Source organism: Dendropsophus ebraccatus, chromosome 1, assembly GCF_027789765.1.
Source record: "Dendropsophus ebraccatus isolate aDenEbr1 chromosome 1, aDenEbr1.pat, whole genome shotgun sequence".
In the NCBI taxonomy this organism is placed as follows: domain Eukaryota; kingdom Metazoa; phylum Chordata; class Amphibia; order Anura; family Hylidae; genus Dendropsophus; species Dendropsophus ebraccatus.
The window spans coordinates 130,745,931-130,762,116 of record NC_091454.1 but is presented as its reverse complement, the minus strand read 5'-3'; the positions used below and the strand labels follow the sequence as shown (position 1 = coordinate 130,762,116).

The window sequence follows — 16,186 nt, the reverse complement described above, 5'->3', positions numbered from 1 at the left end:
TAAACTTTTAACATTTTCCATGAATTTAAGCTGCAAGCCAAATAACCCGAGCTTTTTGTAAATAGTGTAGACCTATTTGCTGTTACTTTCTTTGCTTACAGGTATAATAATGCAAGTGTCACCAAATAATATGTCACTGTCCCTTTTTAACCTCTTAAGGACATAGGACGTACCGGTACGTCCTATGTCCTCACTTGCACTTCAAAGCGGGGCCGCGCGGCGGCCCCGCTTTGAAGTGCCGCGATCCCGGGTGCCGCGTGTAGCCCGGGACCGCCGCTATTAGCGGGCACGGTCTGATCGCCGTGCCCGCTAATTAGCTAATCGGAGGCAGCTGTCAAAGTTGACAGCTGCCTCCGATTACCGGAGGCAACGTTTCCCTGGTGTCTAGTGGGGGAGATCGCTCCTCCGGGACCTTGTCCCGGAGGAGCGATCTCCGTTACTGATGCCGGCCGGGGACGCGTCCAAGATGGCGCCGTCCTCGGCTCGGCACTCGTTTACTTCCGGCTGCAGCAGCCGAAAGCAAACGAGTGCCGATCTCATGGATCTCTGCAGCATATCTATGCTGCAGAGATCTCAATGAGAGATCACAGTGTATATACTAGAAGTCCCCCAGGGGGGCTTCTAGTATATGTGTAAAAAAAAAAAAAAAAAGTGTTGTTAATAGTAAAAAGCCCCCTCCCCTAATAAAAGTCTGAATCACCCCCCTTTTCCCAGGTTTTAAATAAAAGTAAACAAATAAATAAATAAATAAACATGTTTGCTATCGCCGCGTGCGTAATCGCCCGAACTATTAATTAATCACATTCCTGATCTCGTACGGTAAACGGCGTCAGCGCAAAAAAATCCCAAAGTGCAAAATTGCGCATTTTTGGTCGCATCAAATCCAGAAAAAATTTTATAAAAAGCGATCAAAAAGACGTATATGGGCAATCAAGGTACCGATAGAAAGATCAAATCATGGCGCAAAAAATGACACCTCGCACAGCCCCATAGACCAAAGGATAAAAGCGCTATAAGCCTGGGAATGGAGCGATTTTAAGGAACGTATATTGGTTAACAACGGTTTGAATTTTTTACAGGCCATCAGATACAATATAAGTTATACATGTTATATATCGTTTTAATCGTAACGACTTGAGGAACATGCATAACAAGTCAGTTTTACCCCAGGGTGAATGGCGTAAAAACACATTTCCCCCAAATAAAAGAAATGCGTTTTTTTTTTCAATTTCACCACACTTCGAATTTTTTTCTGGTTTCGCAGTGTACTTTATGCAAAAATTCAGCCTGTAATTGCAAAGTACAATTAGTGACGCAAAAAATAAGGGGTCATGGGGGTTTCTAGGTGGAAAAATGCAAGTGCTATGACCTTTTAAACACAAGGAGGAAAAACCGAAAACGTAAAAACGAAAATGGGCCATGTCCTTAAAGGGTTAAACTGCCGTATATCAGGAACAAAACCAGTCTGGCTCTCAACATTCTTTAGATTCTTGTGTGAGAACTTAAGCAGACACAATTCTATATCTATATCTAGAAATAGCTTATAAAAATGAAAAGACCTTAGATCCTCATAAGACCTACTCAACTGATCTGGGGTCTGAAATATTGTGGAGGTCTGGTCTGGGGTGTGAATTAATGCAGTCTGACGTAGGGTCTGAAGAGTTTAGAAGTTACTTCTAGTATAGTATGCATAAAATGAGCTTGGTTCCATACAGTATTTATGTAAGGAGGTTTTTTTAGCACTGTTTTTACATATTAAGCTTTATTCTAAGGATAAGTTCACACAACGTATCTTTTGTATTAATCACGGCCGTTGTTGCAAATTGCAACAACGTCTGTTATTAAAACAAAAGTTACATTGCATAGAAGTAGGTCAGAAGGAATTCTAGATGAAACGTATACACATAGTATACTCTCTGGCCAGGATTCCAACCAGCCACTCAGAAAACTGACATGTCACTGACAGTTCACACAATGCAAAGTGCGGCTCTGGCCGCACTATCCATTGAGTGCTATGTTGAATTGGGATGTGAGCACATGCAGATGCGCCCGCATCTCAATTCGACATAAATTAAGTTCATCCGGCCAGTACTGCAGTATCGGCCGGGATGATCTTTACTGACAGCGGCCGTTCTGTGACACGGTCAGGTCACAGAACGGACAGTGTTGTACGCTGTGTGAACCCGACCTAAAACTGTATGTCTTTACTGTGTCCGTGATGTCTTCATGACATGTCAAAAAGGTTTTTTTTATAATGAATAATAAATAATTAACAAGGTAATAAAAATTATATTTGTCAGCAACTATTATAAGGTCTATTAAAAGGACCAAAATGTAAGATTTGAAAAGACAAATATTTGCATAAATGCTGAGCAGATTCTAGTACACATCCCACAATTCCTGTTCTGACTTCAGCATATCTGTTTTGACAAGCTTTTCTGTTTGTAACATTGTTATATTACACATCACTGGTAACAGGCTCAGCCCAGCGTACTGGAATCTTACATTTCTGAAGGCTGTATGAGGTGCCGCCTCTGCTCCACACTGTTTCTGGTAATCTGCCCAGTCAAAGTCCTGCTCTGGATAACCTGCTTGCAAAAATATGAGGAAATGCATTACAACATATGTCATGTGAATTTTGAAATCTTACAATGGTATATGTACACATATTTGTATTTAGTGATAGATGTAACATTTGTCCCTGTTTATTCTTTGTATAATGGATATCACCATAAAACCCAGAAGAAACAATAAAGTCACTTATGGAAACCACACAGATATAAATAACACATCAACATATTTTTTTTCTTGCAATATTGGTCCCAAAAAGGCACAACAAAGTCCTAGATAAACACCAATGTAATGACCTGTATGGAAAAATTCTTCCTACTTTCTAAATTCTTGGATTAAGGGTCTATAAGAAAAGCAATTTAAAGTGAATGTAACATCTACATTTGTTTTTACTGATAGGATCACAACATTTTCTTTTTTCTAATTTTCTGTTCTGATTGTAATTTTTTTTTAAATGATTTTGAATACATTGTTATGGGGGCTGCCATCTTGCCTGTTTTAACAGCATTTAGTTATGTGCTATATTGCAAGCCTCATGGACAAAGACACAATGAACATCTCCTCACCCTATTATTTTTATGGGAGACACTTGTACTTGTTCAGTAAGTTCTTTTTTATTCAATGGACTTTTCATTTAAAGACACACCCTAAGGGCAATTACTCCACCTAAACTAGAATAATGTACCAGCAACTGCTATTGTGGGCGGCCAAACGGACATCATTTTGGACGTCATTTTAAAAATTATCAATGGACAAGAATAAATGTTGTTGGAACATAGCCTTTCTGTGTTTTCAAAACACTCCTGGTTTTGGTTGAAAAAGGACTGACGGAAATACTATGTGTGATTATAGCCATAGGATAAAAAGAAACAACATAAATTTCTGTTATTACCAAAACATTAAGAGGAAACTAACATATATATGAGCCTGCTGTTATGTACCTGGAGGCTTTGTGATGCAGATTACAAAGATATCCTTGGCTGCCAGATCAGTTGTGCTGTTTATTTATAAATGATAAAACATAAATATGTAAATAAGGTCCTTTGGTGCATTATGGGTATCCTCCTGTCCCTCGGAGCACCAGCCCGCCAGCCGGGGACACAGAAGGGACGCTTTCTTCTGTCCATTCTTTCCCAGGCTATACAGAAAAACACTGTGAGCCAGATGTAGAGAATCTGTGCTCTAGATGTAAGTAATGCACCATTCTTATAATGTATGCTTTATTTTCACTTTCTAATTTCTGTAGAAATCTGGATGGCTGTTATAGCAAATGCTATGGTGTATAAATATATGTTCTTCTAGAGAGCATTACAGACCTTTAGGGGGTGTGAGATTAACCCCATTTATAAGACACCATTGTATAGGCAGGAGTCCCAGGGAATCAGCATGACACAGCATTGACATGTTTCTAGCTTCCGGCCTCAAATCATCAATGGTTACTAGGAAATATGTGTTGTTTAAAACCTGCAATAAAAGTACAGATATATACATTCTATTAATAAATTAAGAAAAGTGTAGGACAAGAAAAGGACATGACAAGTATAACGAAAAATGTCAAAGGCAATGAGAGAGTCATTGTAGCTTAATGTGATACGCCCCTACATTCAAAAGTTGTAGCATTTGGCGGTTATTTTATACCACCAGTTGAATGGAGCTGTACGACAATGTTCATAGGAATAAACCTTCATATTCTCACAATTTGTGGCTATGTTGCCACAACCTCTTTTTACGCTAAATACTAGCTGGTTTTTTATAATGACAGTTGTAAATAATAAATATTATTATTATTATTATTATTATTATTATTATGAAACAGTCATTAAAAAAATTAAATTTTTTCCCCTAATGTAAACATAGCTTCATACAGCATTTTAGGTCATGCACTGCAGGATTTAGGCTATGTTAACACACTGTAGAATAAAATTAAAATACGACCGTAATTTTGAGGTAAACATATGACAGTAATAATGTACGCTATTAGGCTATGTTTACACGTCATCATATTTCAGAACAGAACGGACACTGATTGCAATAGAATCAGTGTCCGTTCTTTAGTGCAGGTATCGGCTGCAGGAATGGGCTAAATGCAGCCCGGCGGACGGCAGTTTAACAGCATCCATTGCTATGCAACGGACATTGTTAAATGCTGTGTGAACATAGCCTTACAGTCAATAGGAAATTTACCATCAGTGCACACACCGTATAGAATAACGGCCATAACTGATTACAATAAAATAGCACCACCATATTGGCATTCTATGGTGGTGCTATGGGCATTGACTCATTTGCAAATGACTCTGCGCAAATGTGCGCTGTGTGCCATGCATAGGAGATATGTATCTTTCAGCTCCTCCCACAATATTGGCTCTAGCTGCTATTTTCAAGATCATTTCATTATATCACCCATTTACCATCATATGTGTGGGAAAAATAGATATACGATATCTTTCTAGTCCTCCATGACTAAAGAATAGAACCAATGTTTGGATATAATCTATATTTTCCTGTTGAAGTTTCATGACCCTGGAAGTGACCCACATGCAATTTTTTCTTTTGGATATTGTGAATCATCATATGATACTAGTTACTAGACTCCTGCGTACTGACCAAAATCCTTTAAACCCACTTGAGCCAAGTTTTTCCAGAACATATCATATGTATGAGTAATAATTCCCCACTATCAACATGTTCTGCATTTATATTATGTGCTGCAGTTAAAATTACTATGTTTAGGAAATAAATATAACAAACTATATCAATTATATACCTAGTGAGATGGCACACCATTATTAGTATATTCTCTACATTAAATATTACCTAAAACTTTAGTTTGGGAGTTAACATAGAAGTGTACAGAGCAACATACCAATATATTATAAAAAATTCAGATCATTTTCATATGTTTTGTATGTACCTTGTATCATTCTTCACTATCCAGCCTAGATTTAGATGGACATACTCCTATAACCAGTTACACTAGTCACCTTACTTACCTTTGTGATAGTTGCAGGTCGAATATGAGAAGGCTCAGTTGGGTCTACTGCCTCCACCTTCATCCCAATAGTGAATGAATGGTGCCTTAGGTCAGCATGATCCTTCAAAAAACACAAAATCATGTTACTAGAATAAAACTAAGATTGAAATTGAGATAATGCACTACAATATAATGTATTTGTGATGTTATATTCAGTGTAAAGTATATTTAGAACCTTTAATACAGAACTTTAGCATAGCAGAGAGAGCAGAGAGAAATGAGATAGAAATGAGACTCCCTATATTATATATTAAATAAGAGTAAACTTGCTTTGTGTCACCAACCCCTTAAACAGAAAAGATGGAGAAATTGAGTGGTTTGAGATATTTAGGATATTTTCTCACCAAATATTATATATGGGATATTTGTAACAAATATCTGTATTACAGTCTTGTCATCCTATCTGATGCCTACCTTGAAAACTTCAACTGGGAGAGGACTTCTTGCAGCATCTACCAGAGACTTTTCGAGAGCACTTTTCCATTCTGACATACTTTTGAGTGGACACAGATCTAAAGTATTACACATACACAAATATCGTGAAGACAAAAGAACAATCTAAATAAGCACAGTAAATATCTATATATAATAAAACAGCAAGCAAAACTTCATTAGGGCTGACCTAACGTTACTAAAGCCTACAAATCAGCAATGTTTGCTGTCCCAATATGTGTCTAGCCCATGACCTATAGTAAGCTTCATTGTTATTTCTTGCTACTTTGTTCTAGATATCATGGTACCAATCTACTGTGCCAACTAATAAATGCAATCCATTATATTGCCCTAGATATTGGTTAAAGAACCTACACATAAACAACCATTTCAGAGGAATAACTGGGAAATCAACAGGCAGCATTTCGACAGACTTTCGATTCTAGTCATTTCAGACAATACCATTGTCTGACTAAATAACCTACTATACAATGATGACCTGTTTCATGTCTAACACCACTTATAGTAGACCGCTGGTTCAGACCACCGACAAAGAACAGGAACATATTCAACACTTTACAAAGTATATCAGTCATTCTGCATGTTTTATTTGTGGGTCAATGGTTTTTGGATGGAAAGCAGAGCATAAGGAACACTACTACAAGAATACTAACAAGAGAAATGTAATTTAACTGTCAGGAGCTGGCGCCTGGTGGCACACTCGGCTCCTGACTTAGGCAGCAGCGGCGGGGTGTGCCACTGGCTGCTAGGACACGACATCAGTATCCCTAGTGACCGGCCAGCTGGTTGGTTGCTAGGGCACACCAACTGCATCCTTAGCTACTCACGCAGTGGCCAAGACTGCACCACTCCCCAACCGGGCATCCCAGCTGTGCTGAATGATGGCTATACTGACTGGCAGGTGTGTTGGGAGGCTGGAGTCCCTGCCTCAATCACGGCCTGGGGCTGGGATTTCAGCTCCCTTAAGGCTCTGCTCAGTACTCTCCGTATTGCCTGCTATAGAGCCACATTTATGTGTGCCTAAGCTAGCTATCCTGATTGTGGTTTTATTTCCCTGATTCACTGATTCTTGGCTTGACTTTCCCCTTGGTTCTGACCTTGTATTGTGACGACTGTTAGTTACTGACTCGGCTTGTGGACGAGTCAGTGTTTGTATTGTCTTGTCCCTGTCTTTTGTGTAACACTATTTCCAGTGTAGTATAAGGCTGGGTTCACACGCTGTAACTGTGCGGCTGTATTTTTTATGCGGCTGTAAATGTGCGGGTGAAACTCCGGCCGTGGGAAAAAATAGACATGCGGCTCAAAACATACGGTCATTTACTTGGAAATCTGGTTCAACTAATAATAACAAATAAAATGTTAAGAAAGTGATGCAAACACCTCTGGATGCATCTGGGAAAGCAGGGAACACAGTTTACATGAATCGCTATTACCGGGGTTTGCGATCCTCTGCACTATAGCCGATGTCTCTCATGGTTAATATATTGAATTAATAAAACACATTTTCTGTCTAATAAAGTCCCTTTTATTGTTCAATAATTAAATGTAAACGATTCCATCATTTTGCAATTAAATATACTGTTAAAATAAATATATATATAAATAAATGTATAATTATATATATATTTATTTTTTGACAGTATATTTAATTGCACAATGATGGATTCGTTAGAATTAAATTATTGAACAAAGAAACTGTATTTATTTCAACGAAAATGTGTTTTATTAATTAAATATTAATTAGTACAGGAAGCTCTATAAGCCGTTAATTCATATTGCCGGCAATAGAGCATTCTGTACTAATCATCACTTTACTTTAATGAAAACATCAAATGTTTCTTCTAATTATGTTGTGACAATAGCATTATTAGAAGAAACATTTAGAATTATATGTGCGCTCAGCTGATTGGCTGTTCGGCTGAGCGCACATATAATGAGCCGGTCCGCAGTACAGTGACTTCATTGTGCTGCGGACCAGCGAAGAGGACACATCGGGACATCGGATGGTGAGTATAGAGCTCTCCCCACCCCCTCCCCGGCACTGCACCCCTCCCAGCAAGGAAGGGGGGGTCACTTAACCCCTTCCTTGCTGGGATGGGTGCAGTCTGACATCAGTCTGGCCCCCAGGGGGTTAAGGGGGATGCAATACATCCTCCCTTAACCCCTTGGGGGTCAGACTGTAAGCAGCGATCTGTAAAGATGCTGCATACTGTAAGGAGCACAACACCGCTCACAATGATGGGTGTTGTGCTCCTGTTTGTGTGTTTTTTGTGTGTTTCTCCCTTTTTGTTTTTCAGATATCGGTATCCTGGGGATTACGTCGGATTCCATGGACTACGTCAATGACCAGCGGTTGTTCTTTGAATTTTTTTAATAAAATGGTCAATGAGGGGTGTGGGGGTGTTTTTATTTGAATAAAAAATATTTTAAACTTGTGTCTTGTCTTTATTTCTTTACTTTATAGACTTAGTAGTGGAAGCCGTCTAATAGATGGAATCCATTACTAAGTTGGGGCGTAGTGTTAGCCGGTATAAAATGGCTAACACTAACCCCCTATTATTACCCCAGTACCCAATGCCACCAGGGGTACTGGGAAGAGCCGGGTGCCAGTGGTCCCGGAGCGTCAATATTGGCGCTCCTGGACCGGGCGGCAGCAGGCTGGTAAGATTTAGGCTGGGGAGGGCCTAAACCAATGGCTCTTCCCACCCTGGTGTTACCAGGCTGCTGTCGTTTGGTTTTTAACCCGGCTGGTTATAAAAATAGGGGGGACCCTATGCGTTTTTTTTTTATTATTTATTTATTTTTAAAAAAAACCACATAGGGTCCCCCCTATTTTTATAACCAGCCGGGTTAAAAACCAAACGACAGCAGCCTGGTAACACCAGGGTGGGAAGAGCCATTGGTTTAGGCCCTCCCCAGCCTAAATCTTACCAGCCTGCTGCCGCCCGGTCCAGGAGCGCCAATTTTGACGCTCCGGGACCACTGGCACCCGGCTCTTCCCAGTACCCCTGGTGGCATTGGGTACTGGGGTAATAATAGGGGGTTAGTGTTAGCCATTTTATACCGGCTAACACTACGCCCCAACTTAGTAATGGATTCCATCTATTAGACGGCTTCCACTACTAAGTCTATAAAGTAAAGAAATAAAGACAAGACACAAGTTTAAAATATTTTTATATTCAAATAAAAACACCTCCACACCCCTCATTGACCATTTTATTAAAAAAATTTAAACAACAACCGCTGGTCATCGACGTAGTCCATGGAATCCGACGTAATCCCCAGGATACCGATATCTGAAAAACAAAAAGGGAGAAACACACAAAAAACACACAAACAGGAGCACAACACCCATCATTGTGAGCGGTGTTGTGCACCTTACAGTATGCAGCATCTTTACAGATCGCTGCTTACAGTCTGACCCCCAAGGGGTTAAGGGAGGATGTATTGCATCCCCCTTAACCCCCTGGGGGCCAGACTGATGTCAGACTGCACCCATCCCAGCAAGGAAGGGGTTAACTGACCCCCCCCTTCCTTGCTGGGAGGGGTGCAGTGCCGGGGAGGGGGTGGGGAGAGCTCTATACTCACCATCCGATGTCCCGATGTTGTCTCTTCGCTGGTCCGCAGCACAATGAAGTCACTATGCTGCGGACCGGCTCATTATATGTGCGCTCAGCCGAACAGCCAATCAGCTGAGCGCACATATAATTCTAAATGTTTCTTCTAATAATGCTATTGTCATAGCATAATTAGAAGAAACATTTGATGTTTTAATTAAAGTAAAGTGATGATTAGTACAGAATGCTCTATTGCCGGGAATATGAATTAACGGCTTATAGAGCTTCCTGTACTAATTAATATTTAATGAATAAAACACATTTTCGTGGAAATAAATTCTGTTTCGTTGGTCAATAATTTAATTCTAACGAATCCATCATTGTGCAATTCAATATACTGTCAAAAAATAAATATATAGATAAATATACATTTATTTATATATCTATTTTTTTTAACAGTATATTTAATTGCAAAATGATGGATTCGTTAGAAATAAATTATTGACCAACGAAAGTGTCTTGATTACAAAGAAAATGTGTTTTAGTAATTTAATATATTAACTATTAGAGGCATCGGCATTCGGCATCATTGCCGGCTATTTTTGAAGTACTCCGTACGGACCGCCTGTCAATCCTCGGCCGCATGTTCAGCCGCAAACAATATTCTTGTTCATTTTTTACGGGTCCGTTTACGATAGGGCCGTAGATTCAGACATAGTGTGCACTGTGCAGCCGCATATCCCATACTTCCAAGCATACACACGAACCACCAAAAATACCGCCGCACAATTACAGCCGCAAATACAGCCGCACTGTTACAACGTGTGAACCGAGCCTTAGGCTTCAGGATGGGACCGGCCTGTTAAGGAGCAACAACTCTAAAAGGCAGGGACAGTTTGGCGGGTTTATGTGACAGGGCTTCACTCTGTCTTGTGTCTCTGAGCCCCATCCTAACATTCACATATAGTTAAAGCCAGTAACCTTATTATTTTTTTCTGTCCATATGTTAAATTACTTAATTCTTATATTAAAAGAAAAGCCAATATGTATAATTCAACCTCAGGCCACATGCACATGTCAGTTTTTACGGTCAGGAAATACTGATCCGAAAGTCTTTCAGGAGGCTTCAGAAATTCATCATTTCTTGACCGTAAAACTGAAGAAAAAAAACATACTCACCTGCTTCTTGGCTGCAGCAGCGCTCTCCACTGGCTCCTCCCTTCCTGCTCTGCAAGCTCTGCTGCAGTGCTAGGTGGAGAGAGCAGCCTCTTATGGTCAGAGGCATAATTCTGCCTCCCTGTCCTGTCAAACACAGTGCCGCATCCTGATTAGGAACACATATAAAGAGCCAGGCGCAGCACCTGGCAGTACTTGCCTGTGCACTGACACTGGCCTGGGCTGGCTAGCAGCGCATCCAGTTATTAGGACAATTATGCAGCTCTTACACAATTATAATGGATTTAATGACAGTCCAGCCTTCCCAACTGTATACTCTCTTAGCTTCATTTAGTGAGTGTGACAACACCTATATAAAATGCTTCTTTAACTACATTTCCAGGAAATATATGGTCATGGAATGCATTACATCTGTGTCTCAGTTATTTCTTGTACTAAATAGTGTTTAAGGTGCTTGATACCCTTTTATACTGGGTAATAATCAAAAATAAACAATTCATGCCCCAGGCAAAATCCCAGAGGTCCGCTGTCAAATGATGAGACTAAACTCAACAGACAATTCTAGATAGTCCAGATCTGCGGAACATGTGAAAAAAACTAGCTCATCAACCAATAAAAGTGGCCAAATCCCAGTATTGGTGAAGTGCATTGTAGTGTGATACACTGCTCTTTACCCGGCTAGGATGAGTTGCACTAGCCCTCTACATAGAAAGTAATTTAGAATCTCTTGTAGCTCTTTCTGACTGTTGTATGTAAGGACTTGCTGTATCCATATTAGTTAGCTGCTTATTTTCCTTTAGAATTTAGAACCAATTACCAGTTTTCCATAGAGTTTTGGTCTAAAATACAATGGTTTCAACTTACAATGGTCGTCCTAAAACCAATTAATATCATAGGTTGAGGGGCCACTGTGTACATATATATATATATATATATATATATATATATATATATATATGTGTACACATATGTGTATGTATATGTATAGGTTTTAGTACAACATTTCTAAACATAAATTAAAAAAAATATATATTTCATGCTGAAGCTTACATGACACCATAGCAAAACAGTAACACTTTGTTATGACATACCTAAAGGTGGTTCCATTCTGCACTGATTTTCTTGGCACCAACCAACAGGTCGAAGTCTACAGTCCAAGTAAAACAACCACTGATCACAGGAATCTGACTCTTGCAAACCAACATAGCGCAGTCTTAATCTTCCTCCAACATTTTCTATCACACTGACTATCCAATACTGGAAAGGATTTTGGGAGTCTTGTAGCTCTACGAGTGAATCAACTGTAATGAGGTCTACAGGAGCTTTTCCACGAAGAGGCTTTTGAAAAAAGAAACAAATACAACAGTTTAATCCAAATATTCTAACATTGTTCCAGCAAGTAAATATATACATTGGTACCTTGGTTTAAGAGTAACATGGATTAAGAGTGTTTTGCAAGAATAGCGCACAGTTTTTGACAATTGTAACCTGGTTTAAGAGCATTGCTTAGGTTTAAGAGCTCCCTATACTGGGTGGGAGGGCGTGTGGGGAGGGGCATTGTCTGCATAGCGGGGTCTACAGTACTGTACTCTGACCCAGGAAGTCTCCCTCACCTTCCAAATCATGGCAGATCCACTTCAGGCTGGGGCTTACATCATGGGACAGGACTGTGGAGGTAATCTCTTCATGTAACCCCTCTCTTCCTGGACAGAGAGCGCTGCGTTTATGTGCCCACATATGTCCTGCTCATTTTTCCATGCTCCCTGCAGTCTCTGTTAGCCCTTGTGTTTCCATCTTGTCCATTCCTGCTATAATGTGCCTTTACTTACACTCAGCTATACACACTACTGCTATAATGTGCCTGCACTCATATTCAGCTATACACACTAATACTATAATGTGCCTGCACTTACACCCAGCCATTCAAACTGCTGTATATAAAGTTTCTGTCTCTGTCTTGCTGCACAGCTCTGTGATTCTCACTTCCTGATTGGTCCATGCTGAACACACACACCTTACCCATTGCTGTCATGTGACCACACAGACCTCTGACAGCAGCCTTGCTTCTCTATTTTAGCCTGTTGTACTGCACTACTGCATTGTGGGTATCTGCATCTCCATTCTGTATATACAAACTGCTGCTGTCTTATCAGGTTTATGCTCTTACTATACATTACACGCCACATGCTGATTGCTATACTGTACAACAACTTAAAAATATCACATATTCACATAGTTTTTATTGCTTGTGTCATCTGTTCTACATGTCATGTAGAATAAAATAGGGGTGTGGAACCAATGGTCTGCATATCAGTGATTTCTTACGGGAAAATTTGCTTTGGTTTAAGAGTGGATTTGGATTACGAATTAATCTCGTAATCCAAGGCACCACTGTGTGTGTATATATATATATATATATATATATATATATATATATATATATATATACAGTATATATATATTTTTTTATTATATATATATATATATTTTTTTTTTTTTTTTTTTTATGAGTCAACCATAACAAAACCAAAACATAAACATTTATATCAACACAGTGCTGCTTCAATTATACTGGTCATATTTGGACCTTAGATTAAGTCTGGTAGGGCATGCACTTTATAATTCTGTTATTCTGTGTTGCAATAATTGGCTTTTTTTTTTACAGCCATAACATTTAACCACTGACAGATGAATTGAATTACTTATCTCATTACATTGGCACCTATCAAAGGGGAGGGGGGTATATTAGGTAAAAATGGAAAAGTGCGTTCTTGAAGTTGAGGACTGACACCACAGCATACCTTCAGGCCTCTTGAGGAATTTCTACCTTGATGAGTTTTGGAGGGGGGGATCTTTAATGCTATAGTTAATCAGTGTATATAATGATCACTGATCACTGGTAACAGCCAAATTGTTCTCCAGGGTGGAGATATCAAATTTTAAAGGGATACTCCAGAGAATTTTTTTTCCAACTGGTGTTGGAAAGTACATATCAGTTGTTATATGTCCTGCAGGAAGTGTATTCTGTGCAGTCTGACACAGTGCTTTCTGTTACCACCTCTGTCAATCACAGGAACTGTCCAGCTGACTGGAGGGCTAGAGATTTTTAAATAAGAGTATTTTACAAATCTGTATAACTTTCTGACACCAGTTGTTAAAAAAAAAAAAAACTCCTTTACCTGTCTAATATTTCTTAGATAAGTCACACCAAAGGCATCTGTTATCTGGTTATACATTTTTACCTACTAACATAATGTGCATTCATGGTGGGTTAATGTAAGAGATGGGAAACATGATGGGGAACATAGCCTCATAGGCCTACAACAATCCCATGGGTTTGGCCAGCTGTTCTGCTTCATTCTATAACGATGTTTATTTGAACTGAACATGTTGGCTGTATATACATAGATGTAAAGCTACAAGGATCACATCCATATAACTATGAAGAAGTATGTTACGACAGTATGTTAGACATATTGTTTACTTCTGTTGTGATTTTACCAATTATCATATATTGGAGTTTGATGTGTGTGTGGGGGGGGGGGATAGTTGTTTTTTTCAACTTTGTCTAATAAAAATGATTTTGTAATGACTGTGGATATTTATTCTAAGGGGTAACTGCACGTTAAGCTCTTTGCTAAAGTGGATACTGCAGCGGAAATAGTCTTAAAACCTATTCAGCAAGGTGCGGCGAGAGTTTTAATAACAGTCATTCATTGTGCTCTGATGACCCCTTTTAACACACTTTACAAGCATAACCTGCAAACCAAATCTAGAGAAGTTCACAGATCCTGCAATCGGTTTCCCTGACAACTGCTTGTCCTGCGCTGTTACAGTAGTCTGTTCTCCTTATTCTTTTCTAATGAAGCATTATATTATCTTATTACATAGGATTCATTTCAAGGGTAAACACATTTTATGGAGACATTTGAGTCTAATGACTGCTAACAAAGTTTCAGCCGGGAATTTCCTTGTTGTATAAATAACTTGTGTGAATTTCCCAGGCTCTATATTTTCTTGCTTTCTTATCCTAAAGGTTATCTCCACTCAAAGCAGCATTTCATCTTCCCCTATCTCACTGTATATACTGTATATATTTATGTGAACATGTCATGCAAGTAGAGATGGAAATGGTTTCTATTTCCTGACTAAACTTTTAAGGATACTTGAAATTTCAGTCCTATTTCACATAACAGTTTTTCCTTTAGAAAAGACCTTCGAAATGAGGAGTAATAATAATAATAAAAAAACAGGAAGTATTCACTTCTGTCAGTAGCAATTTATTTTCCACACTGCTGACACTGTAAGATAATTGTTAGGTCAGGGAGATACATGGTACCTTTCATATATCTGTCTGTACTTCCAGAACACAGAAAAATGTTTTTCCTCTCAGGTGCAGAGTGTTAAAGAGGCTTTTCCAAGACCCTGAAGTGCTGAGGCCTGTATTGCTTTTTTTCTCCCCCTACCATCCCCATTCAGGTTTGTTAAACCTTCAGGCCTCTTGATTAGTTCCTACCTTGATGAGTTTTGGAGGTTTTATGATTTTTATGGGAACAGCCAAATTGTTCTCTATTTAACAATCTCATGCATTCCAGTACATATCAGTTGTTGTATGTTCTGCAGGAAGTGTATTTTTTCTGGTCTGACTTCCCACCTCTGTCCATCAGAGGAACTGTCCAGCTGACTGGAGGGCTAGAGATTTTTAAATAAAAGTTAAACCAATGCATTTTCAAATATTCATTACAAACATTGCAAAAAGTTTGGCTATGTATCAAAGCTACCTTTTTGCAAAGTATGTAAAGAGATTGTAAAGATCTCAGGGCTGCACAATTTAATAGACATGAAAAAAAGGTATGCTCCACACTCCCCCAGTGTCCTCCTATGGGTCTCCACTCCAGCAGCCTCCAGTCCACTCAGCCAATCACTGACTGACTTAGAGAGGACATTGAGGCAGCCAGTGAATGGTTGAAACAGGCTGTCACTCCCAAGAGGAGAGTGACACCCGCTCAGCCAATCACTGGTCACGATTCTGTCCCATCTAGGTCAGTCAATGATTGGCTAAGCAGGCTGTCATTCTTTAGTCACTGTCCCATCTAGTCAGTGATTGGCTGAGGAAGACACTGAAAACTGGAGGAGGACAATGAGGTAGCACAGGCAGATAAGCTTTGATGAGTAAACTTTCTGAACTGCATTAATACAGCTAAACGCCTTTAAACTTTTAGCTGCTTTAGTGTGGTTCATTTACGGTTTGGTTCAGACAAGCTTAAACTTTGCCTCAAAGTTCCTGCCGAACCAAAGACCTGCCGAACCAAATTTTTGAAAAGGTCGCTCATCTCTAGCAAAAATATTCAGCTTGACAACCCCTACTGAACATGTTTTAACTATGTTAGTCGAG

General features: G+C 39.3%; 1 protein-coding gene across 3 annotated transcripts in view; it reads right to left on the bottom strand.

The window, feature by feature from the left end:
• Positions 1 to 16,186, bottom strand: part of SFMBT2 (Scm like with four mbt domains 2) — a 162,083-nt gene that overhangs the window by 50,105 nt on the left and 95,792 nt on the right. For all 3 annotated transcript variants that reach the window (XM_069978786.1, XM_069978778.1, XM_069978795.1), the window contains 5 exons: positions 11,883 to 12,129; positions 6,020 to 6,117; positions 5,565 to 5,666; positions 3,888 to 4,035; positions 2,506 to 2,588 (listed from right to left, as the gene is read on the bottom strand). In XM_069978786.1, coding sequence (XP_069834887.1) covers positions 2,506 to 2,588; positions 3,888 to 4,035; positions 5,565 to 5,666; positions 6,020 to 6,117; positions 11,883 to 12,129 — 678 coding nt within the window. The remainder of the gene's footprint in view (positions 1 to 2,505; positions 2,589 to 3,887; positions 4,036 to 5,564; positions 5,667 to 6,019; positions 6,118 to 11,882; positions 12,130 to 16,186) is intronic.